Source organism: Carlito syrichta, unplaced genomic scaffold (genome assembly GCF_000164805.1).
Source record: "Carlito syrichta isolate Samal-C Ts95f unplaced genomic scaffold, Tarsius_syrichta-2.0.1 Scaffold289075, whole genome shotgun sequence".
Taxonomy (NCBI): domain Eukaryota; kingdom Metazoa; phylum Chordata; class Mammalia; order Primates; family Tarsiidae; genus Carlito; species Carlito syrichta.
This window is the reverse complement of record NW_007233171.1, coordinates 148,368-158,335: the sequence shown is the minus strand read 5'-3', so window position 1 is coordinate 158,335 and position 9,968 is coordinate 148,368. Positions and strand designations below refer to the sequence as shown.

The following is a 9,968-nucleotide window of genomic DNA, read 5'->3' as shown; positions in this document are numbered from 1 at the left end:
TTTTTTTTTTTCTTATGAGTTGGAGTCTCACTCTGTCACCCAGACTGGGGTCGCAGTGGCCGCTCCCGGCCACCGCAGCCTCGACCTGCTGGGCTCCAGCGATCCTTCCACCTCAGCCTTCCGAGTAGCCGGAATTACAGGCATGCGCTACCACGCCCGGCTGATTTTTAGATTTTTTTGTAGAGATGAGGTCTCGCTGCCCAGGCGGGTCTCGAACCCGCGGGCTCAGGCATTCCACTCACTTCAGCCTTCCAAAGGTGCGGGATTATAGGCTGAGCCATCGAGCCCCCGGCTTCCTGTTTACATTTTCATTGTGATTATTTAGTTGAAACACCATAGTCTTTATCAAGTGGTCTCTAAAGATGTTTGTGGTTTGTTTGTTTGTTTGCTTTGAAGAGATAAGAGCCTGCTGTGTAGCCTAGGCGGTCTTGAACTCCTGAGCTCAAGCAATCCTCCTACCTCAGCCTCCAGAAAAGCTAGGATTACAGGCATGCACAACTGTGCCTGGCTCTACATGTTTGATGGTCAAGCATTTATTTTTCATTTCACAATGATTATTTTAATAGACAGTATTAATATTCTAATATGGTGATGTACTCTAAAGTTGTATTGCAACTGAATTTCATGAAATACCTAAATATAGCATAGGAATTTCCCTTAGGTTGCTGTCTGAGTCGTATTTATAAGTCTTGTTGGTCAAATTTTATTTGAGGGATTAGTAAATTTAGCACCATAGAGCATTATCAAGCTTTCTCACTAATGATAACTTCACTGGAAGATTTTAGTGAAACTATAGCAGTTACTCTAGGAGAGAAAATGAATTTTTTAGTATCTTTGTATTGAAAATTGTATTGAACAAATTTCAGAGTATTTTTTCCATTCACATTGCATCTATTCAGTTTTGTCGTGTTCAGAGGTGGAGGGGTAGAAGACATAGCCATTCACAGCAAAATAATTATTTTAGCTCAATTTCAGACAGTTGCATCAGATCCTTTGTTCTGTGTTCATTATGCACATACTTAGGTGGCTGAGTCGACAGAGCAGCCTACTGGTCCTAATCAGGGACAGTATCCTGGGGATTCCTCGGGCGATGGTTTAAGGCAAAGAGAAGTTCTTCGGAACCTTTCTCCCTCAGGATGGGAGAACACCTCAAGGTGAGTTTTATAATAGAGAACCAGGTGTATGCAATGTGAATGTGCCTCATTTGTGTCAATTTAAGAATAAGACATGTTTATACATATGTAGTCAGAACTTAAAATGTATAAAAGTTGACTTTATAAAGGGCTTCACTTTAACAATCTCTTTTAACTTTTCTTAATATACAGCCTTTTAGTGACACACAAAAAAGTAGGTGATGCATGTATTGAGATGTAGGCATTTTATCCTCCTGTATGGGCGTGTGCCCTCGCGATAGGAAATTAGTGTGGCTGCAGAAAAAACAGCTGTTGTAAGCATTGTGCAGCCACTCTGCTGAGTGGCTTTGTGCTTTGTTTATTGTCACACGGGTAACAAAAGGGGCTTTTCCTGTTTTGGAAGCCTCTGCCAAGGACTCTGTTGGTGGTGCCAGGAAAAAAAATGACCATTTCTTTAGAGCAATTAGAGCTTTTCTTTAGAGCAAAAGCCAGAACTGACTAAACACTCTGACGTTTGGATTTTATAACTCTTGAAATACCTTATTATGAAAGTGCTTTTGGGAAAAATAACTTAACTACAAGTTGGAATTCTGCAACTCTCTAATTTTCCTGTCCCTCTTTTCCTAGTAGTTGTTATACTTGGTTTTTGTAAAGCCAGGTGTTTAAAAAATGAAGTCCCCCCCCACCATGAAACCTTCAAATATATACAAAAATAAAGGGAACTGTATGATGTATCCCAACACCATCACCCAGGCCCAGTAATAATGAAACTGTTGCCATATTCGTTTTCTTGTCCCCTTTGCTTCCCCCTCCCTTTTTTGGAAGTATTTAATAGTAAGTACCAGACATGTTATTTCATCCCTGCATACTTCAGTATATAACTGTAAAAACCTTTACGTTATCTTGTACATCTAGAATGCCATCACTAACAGGTCTCACAAAACTTTTAAAAGCACTTTATCATCTCATTTCCATGCACTGTAATTTTTTTTTAAATGATCAAAAACAGTATCATACCAAGAACTACTTGTATTGGAATACTAATTTAGAAATACTGTCAATATGGACTTGGGTTAAAAGACTGTCAGCGTATAAATTGGACAGTTATTGGATAGAAACACTTAAAACTGCTTCCCTTATTCTGACTGTACAGCTTGAGAATTGAGGCCCATATTTGACTGTTTGAACTTCACCATATTCAAACTTGTTGATTTCATTTAACATACTTATTGAACAGCCAGTGCCTATAACTTTGCCTAATATGAGTTGGCCCGGAACATAACCACATATCTAACTCCTAATCTTCCTTCAGTTCTATCATAATCTCAATTTTGTGATGTGCTGCCAAAGGAGTTCACTGCATAAGGTGCACAAAGCCAAAGACAACTCCCCACACCCTGCCCTAAGCAGTTGAAGCCTGGGTGACGTGACTGAAGAGGCTTGAATTTGGCATCAACCAAACCACGTCTCAAATCTAGCCCTGCTGCTTACCAGCTCAGTAGCCTTGTGCAAATCTCTTGCCTTCCCTGAGCTGTGCTTGGGCTCCCCTCTGTATGGTGGGGATGAGAACTCCTTCCCTACGAGTTTGCTGGGGATTCAGCAACCTGTATGGACACCAGGTGGTCAGTAAGCACGCACAAGTGATGCTATGTGTACACATAACTATATAGATTCAGAGCTAGGGATGGGGGAGAGGTGGGTATCGGGAGGAATTTCCTTCAGGAAAGAATTAGGAGCAATGTTGCTTTTGAGCGCTCTCTAAAGGATGAACCATAGGTTTTGACCTGTAGTGAGACTCAACAAGTGAAAAATGAGGCGGGATCTACTTAACCTGAAACATTTTAGCTTGTTTAATCTGTTCATGAAACAAGCCACTGGCAAAGGCTCTTGATTTCCCATGGGAACTGGTCTATGGTACGAGGGCCCCGTCATTCAGCACTTTCTGTGCTGTGTTACACAGGTATGTCTTACAGTCATCTACCCGGGTGACTGTTAGAAAGCCCATTCAATTCTCTTTGAGTTCCTGATATTAATTTAAACTCAAAATGCATGTCATTTTTGTTTTTCATCTGTGTACAGGCCTGAAGCTGCCCAGCAGGCATTCCAAGGCCTGGGGCCTGGTTTCTCCGGCTATACGCCCTACGGGTGGCTACAGCTCTCTTGGTTCCAGCAGATCTATGCACGGCAGTACTACATGCAGTAGTAAGTCCCTTCTGTCATCCTGGGTGTGGGTGGCTAGGGCTCCCAGGAATTGAGGAACTTTCCATCCATGTTGCCTATAAAGTTCAGAATAGAGTGACGAATGTATTTTCATCAATCTCTGGAGAGCCCTATTCTGTCTGGTTTTGTGGGTAGAAAGTGGAGTGTAAGTAATAGCTGTTACCTGAATTGTGTATTGATGCAAGGGTACTTCTGTTTGATACATACTTTAATGACTTTATTTAGCATATATTACTTTTCGAGTTGCTTTAAAATTTTATGAAAATTTTAGTTTGCTACTATACAATCTTGATGTTTAATCCCAGATGAAATTTATCATGTGACTTCTCTTAGAAAAGACATTTATAGATATGACCCAGAGAAGGCATTTGTAGATATGACTGTTAGTTAAAAAAAGTTCTTCACTAAATTGAAGAAAAATAAAATGTGTATGAACTTACTTAAAATTCTTTTTTTTTTTGAGTTGGAGTCTCACTCTGTCGCCCAGACTGCAGTGCAGTGGCCACTTCCGACCACTGCAGCCTCGACCCGCTGGGCTCCAGTGATCCTTCCTCCTCAGCCTTCCGAGTAGCCGGAATTATAGGCATGCACTGCCACGCCCGGCTGATTTTTTGATTTATTGTAGAGATGAGGTCTCGCTGCCCAGGCGGGTCTCGAACCCGCGGGCTCAGGCAATCCACTCACCTCAGCCTCCCAAAGGTGCGGGATTACAGGGTGAGCCACTGAGCCCGGCTTAAAATTCTTAACAGTAAAAGACTTCTGAGTAATAAGGAAAGTGAGAACTATAATCTTCACAATGCTTTGCTCTGAACCGTATCTGCCTCTGTCATTTTTATTTTAGTTTAGCAGCCACTGCTGCATCAGGAGCTTTTGTTCCATCACCAAGTGCACAAGAGATACCTGTGGTCTCTGCACCTGCTCCAGCCCCTATTCACAACCAGTTTCCAGCTGAAAACCAGCCAGCCAATCAGAATGCTGCTCCTCAAGTAGTGGTTAATCCTGGAGCCAATCAAAATTTACGGATGAATGCACAAGGTGGCCCCATCGTGGAAGAAGATGATGAGATAAATCGAGATTGGTTGGATTGGACTTACTCAGCAGCTACGTTTTCCGTTTTTCTCAGTATCCTCTACTTCTACTCCTCCTTGAGCAGATTCCTCATGGTCATGGGGGCCACCGTTGTTATGTACCTGTAAGCAGATGGTTTCTTTTTCCCCCTTACTACAAATTACACTACACTGTGATTCAAACCAAGTCCAGACTTTGCTCTTTTTTGAGCAGTCTTGGTTGTTGTCAGAGGAGATGAGGTTTAAATAGGTATGTCCTTCTGGCACTTTCAATACAAGGAACTCGTGACTTGGTTTTATGTTCCCAAGAACACATTAATTATGTGTTAGTACAAGAATATTTTCCTCTTTTCCTCTAGATAAGAAACCTTCCATGCTCATGAACCTTATGTAACCATACTGAGGCATGGAAAGGAAAATTGTATTTGTTTTAGGTAACAACAAAGTTGTCTTTATCAGACTACAGCTACCTTCCAGGATAAAGGTCAGGTCCTGACTGATGGCATAGCCCAGAAGGGCCAGGGAACCTTTATAGAAGGGCCAGGGAACCTTTATAGCCTTAGTTGTGGCCTAGAGCAGTAGTTGCTAACTGGGGGTGATTTCATTCCCGCTGCCCCAAGGGGACATTTGGCAATATCTGGAGACATTTTTGGTTGTCACAACTAGGGGAGGTGGTCCTGCTGGCATCTAGTATGTAGAAGCAAGAGGTGCTGCTAAATTTTCTACAATGCACAGTAAATGACCCAGTATGTCACTAGTGCCAAAGTTGAGCAAGCCTGACCTAGAGGGATGGGTCTTTATGGATGAAACTGAAAGAAGGAATTTTTCCTTTATAGTGAAAATGGATTTTTATTTTGTTTTTTTTAAATAGGGAAATAGTTGATATATAACAAACACTCATATAGCCACAGTTAATAACTGTTAACATTTTGTTATATTTGCTTCAAGACTTTGATTTAATTGAACTCTCCAAATAAAACTTTTAGTCAGTTTTTTCTAGAGTCTCTAGACTCACGTATTTAAGTGACCAAATTGAGATTATTATCATTATGCCACATATTACATGTAACTACAGCTTTGTGTATGTATGTATTTCCCCCCTCCCCCATTCAGATTTTCAAGTGGAAGGTTTAGTTCATATAAATAAGCATTTACTGAGCACATACTATGTCCCGCATGCTATTTAGGTTGCTGGGTGTACTATGATGGATAAAACACAGTCCCTGCCTTCAAGGAGCTGACAGGCCAATGAGCAAGTCTAGCAGGCAGAGGGTGATAGAAGGTCTCTGCAAATGGGTTGTGCTGTGAGCTTCTGATCAGGGTGCTGCTGTGATTAGAGGAGAGGAGCCTTAGATGCTTCAGTAAGTCTCACTGTGATGTTAGCCAACATGGACTTTTATGTGCTTCCTTTGAAGGCATCACGTTGGGTGGTTTCCGTTTAGACAGAGGCCGGTTCAGAATTTCCCGAATGATGGTCCACCTCCTGACGCTGTCAATCAGGACCCCAACAATAACTTACAGGTATGGAGCCCAGGTGGGCTTGACACAATATGCCAGGCTCTCAAATCCTTAGCCTTCAGGTTTCCCACCTTGTGGTTTACCGTTGCATGGTATTGGGCTAAACATTTCTTGACTTTTTTCAAAACTTTTCAGAGCAGCAGCTATTTTAAAACATTGAATGTGCATGAAATCCAGCAGGTATTTTTGTTATGTGGTAATTTGCATTTTCACTTATGTAAATAATGTTTTTTAACCCCACTATTTTGAGTGTTCGGTGGTCTGTAACAATGTGCTATACCATGAGAACTGGTATGAAGTGGTTAATTTAAGTAGCGCTTTAATAATAGTTGAAGATCTAGTTGCTTCATTTGCTCTTAAGTTTGCTGCTGGGAGTATTCAAAACTACAGAAATGTCGTCAGTACTGTTGTGCTGTGGCAACCTGAGAAAGAGCGCCATTCAGCCTGGTACCTGGCTGTTGCATCTTGGGGCTAGGACCCAGGAATGTACCCTACCCCATCCCAGCATTATTTGGTATTCATCACAACCCTAAGTGTTTTCTCACTGTGTTTTGTGACTTGTAGGAAGGCACTGACCCTGAAATCGAAGACCCCAACCACCTCCCTCCAGACAGGGAAGTACTAGAGGACGAACAGACCAGCCCTTCATTTATGAGCACAGCATGGCTTGTCTTCAAGACTTTCTTTGCCTCTCTTCTTCCAGAAGGTCCTCCAGCCATCGCAAACTGATGGCGTTTATCCTCTAGCTGTGGGAGGCTTTGACAGGAGTGGACTGGATCATCTGACTCCAGCTAGACTTCCTCACCTGCACATGACGGTGACAAGAGTTATTAAAAAAACCAACAAGGATGATAATATGCTTTTGTGATCAACAAAAGCAGAAAGGCATGAAGCCATGATACAAATTGATGAACATAAAATGCCCAAGGCTTCTCAAGTCTCTATTCTGAAGAGCTTTACTATATACTGTATGTAGTTTAATAAGCATTGTAAGTAGAAGGCATTAGATGTCGCATGTTTATGCTTGAGAAACTTTACTAGATGTGTGTCTGCATGTGTGTTTGTACATAGACGTCATAGATGCAGAAATGGTTCTGCTGTACGATTTGATTCCTGTTGGAATGTTTAAATTACACTAAGTGTACTACTTTATATAATCAATGAAATTGCTAGACATGTTTTAGCAGGACTTTTCTAGGAAAGACTTATGTATAATTGCTTTTTAAAATGCAGTGCTTTACTTTAAACCAAGGGGAACTTTGCAGAGGTATAGACCTTTGCTGGGTTTCCCACTCAATAAAGTTTTCCTATGAATGACCCTGGCAGAGACTCCTGTCATCCTAGCAGTTCGCTCTATGTTCACTATCTCTAGATGGTCAACAGTTGAGTTGCTGATTTTTAAGTAAACTGAATGCTGCTTTTTATAAAAGGACATCATGCCAGTGAAGAATAAGCTATGTTCATGAAAGGTTTTGTGTTGTTGTTGTTTTGAGATGGCATCTCTCACTGTGTTGCTCAACCTAGGGCATAATGGCTATTCACAAACATTCACAGGGCACTATAGGCCCAAACTCCTAGGCTCAATCATTTCTCCTGCTTCAGCCTCCTGAGTACCTGGGACTGTAGGTACATGCCACTGCACTGGTTTGAAAGTTTTTTTGTTGTTTTTTGTTTGTTTGTTTTGAGTTGGAGTCTCACTCTGTCGCCCAGACTGGAGTGCAGTGGCCGCTCTCGGCCACTGCAGCCTTGACCTGCTGGGCTCTGGTGATCCTTCCGCCTCAGCCTTCAGAGTAGCCGGAATTACAGGCATGGGCTACCACGCCCCGCTGATTTTTTGATTATTGTAGAGATGAGGTCTCGTCTGCCCAGGCGGGTCTCGAACCCGTGGGCTCCCAAAGGCGTGGGATTACAGGCTGAGCCACCGAGCCCGGCTGGTTTGAAAGTTTTAATTTGCTAAAAATATACCTGTCTTTGCCCCCTGTTATTGATTTAAATAGTACTGGCTTATGTAGAAACCCATTAAAGTCCCTAAGTTTAAAGTCAGTGGCATTAAGAAACATCCATCCTGCTCAAATGCTATGCTTTTGTAAGCTGAGCTTATTTTTGTGCTTTTAATTCTTTTTTTAAGTACTAATTTTGACACTGATCTTCAGAGTTCTGCGTATTTTTACATGAGTAATGTTCTAGGCAAAATGCTCAAGACCTGGTCAGTGTGCTTTGGTCAAGTAAATCAGCCTTTTGGATTGTGATTGTGATCATTTAATTTAATCCTACTGGCAACATTGTTTACAAAAGATAAATATCCACTCAGCAATTCATAGCAAGATGTTGTGTAGGTAAAAGGTGTTTTACACATAGTTATGCTTTCAAAACCAACTAGTCATTATGTGAGGAGTTAAGTGGCAAAAAGTTTCAGATAACAACGTGACTCTTCCAAACTATTGGAAGGCAGTAGCTATTGACAAATTGTGAAGGTGATATTTGCTTGAAGGAAGAATGACGAGACTGGAGTTCTTCATGTCTTTGGAGCTGAAGAGAAGGGTCATAGCACAAGCGAAAGCTCAGCTGTGGGATGTGCCCCTCCTGCAGAACAGCTGGATTCTGGGCATGCTTGGGAATTAAGTCTTGGGTGGAAAAGTCAAGGTAAGGCCATCACCATTGAGCAAGGGGCATGTGGCTCAGGCAGCTGGTGGTGTCCACCTCCTGTTCCTAAAGGATCAGGGCCATGCCCCTGTGGTGTCAGGTGATGGGTTAAACTCTGCATGCCACAGGCCCAAAATAAATAGTGCCAAGAAGGTACCTCTGAGCAGAGCTGACCAGGGTCCAGATTGGCTCAGTCCCACTGGAGCGAACATGGGAACTTCAACAGTTAGGGCCTAAGATGGCAGATGGGACATGGCAGAAATGTCAGTGCCTCCATAACATAGCGTGATCATGTGCCACATACTGCTCTGAATACCTAGGAGATTACCAGTTGGGTCTTCATTATTAAGTAGCAATTAAATAACTGAAAAACAAAACCCCAAATTTCAGTGCTGCTCATAGCAGCTTTTTTTTTTTTTTTTTCATTAATCAGTATTTTTTATTATGGTTTTGTGGGGTACAGTTAAGGGTTAGGTGTACAATTACGTTTCATTCAGGCACCCTGTTGATAAGAGGTGTTTTCCCATCCCCCGACAGATATTTGCTACTGTTAATCCCATATCCCTCCCCCCCATAGTTTCCCAGTACCGTCAGTCATTTTCTTATAGTATTGCATTGGATGTTCAAGGTCCATTATATGAGTGAGAACATGTGATATTCGGATTTTTGTTTTTGTGAGAGGTCACTCAGTATTATAGACTCTAGTTCCATCCCTGTTGCAGCGAAATTCATGATTCTGTTCTTTTTTATGGCTGCGTAGTATTCCATCGTGTATATGTACCTGATTTTTTTAATCCAGTCCTCTTTTGATGGGCAGCATGGTTGTTTCCAGGTTCTTGCTATTGTGAACAATGCTGCGATAAACATACGTGTGCAGGTATCTTTTTTATAGAGTGATTTGTGTTCTTCAGGGTATATTCCCAGTAGGGGGATTGCAGGGTCATATGGAAGGTCAATTTTTAGAGCTTTTAGGAATCGCCACACTGCTTTCCACAGAGGTTGCACTAGTTTACACTCCCACCAACAGTGTAGAAGTGTTCCCTTTTCACCACACCCTCTCCAGCAGCTGTTATTTTTTGAGTTGTTGATAATTGCCATTCTGACTGGAGTTAGGTGGTATCTCAGTGTGGTTTTGATTTGCATCTCCCTGATGATTAGTGAGGTTGAACATTTCTTCATGTGTTTGTTGGCTGCTCGATGTCTTCTTTTGTGAAGTGTCTGTTCATGTCTTTTGCCCATTTTATAATGGGGTTGTTTGTTTTCTTCTTTTCAGTACGCTTCAGTTCCTGTGTAGATCCAGGATGTTAAGCCTTTGTCAGACCTAAATTTGGCAAATAACTTTTTCCCAGTCTGTAGGTTGTCTCCCTGCTCTCTTGATGGTTTTCTT

General features: G+C 41.8%; 1 protein-coding gene across 2 annotated transcripts in view; it reads left to right on the top strand.

The window, feature by feature from the left end:
* Positions 1-7,260, top strand: part of HERPUD1 (homocysteine inducible ER protein with ubiquitin like domain 1) — a 7,988-nt gene extending 728 nt beyond the window's left edge. The window contains exons 3-7 of one of the 2 annotated variants that reach the window (XM_008054109.2): positions 1,024-1,154; positions 3,213-3,335; positions 4,195-4,545; positions 5,836-5,941; positions 6,503-7,260. In XM_008054109.2, coding sequence (XP_008052300.1) covers positions 1,024-1,154; positions 3,213-3,335; positions 4,195-4,545; positions 5,836-5,941; positions 6,503-6,667 — 876 coding nt within the window. In that variant the 3' untranslated portion in view covers positions 6,668-7,260. The remainder of the gene's footprint in view (positions 1-1,023; positions 1,155-3,212; positions 3,336-4,194; positions 4,546-5,835; positions 5,942-6,502) is intronic. The other variant, XM_008054110.2, reaches the window with a different exon arrangement.
* The last annotated feature ends 2,708 nt before the right edge of the window (positions 7,261-9,968 follow it).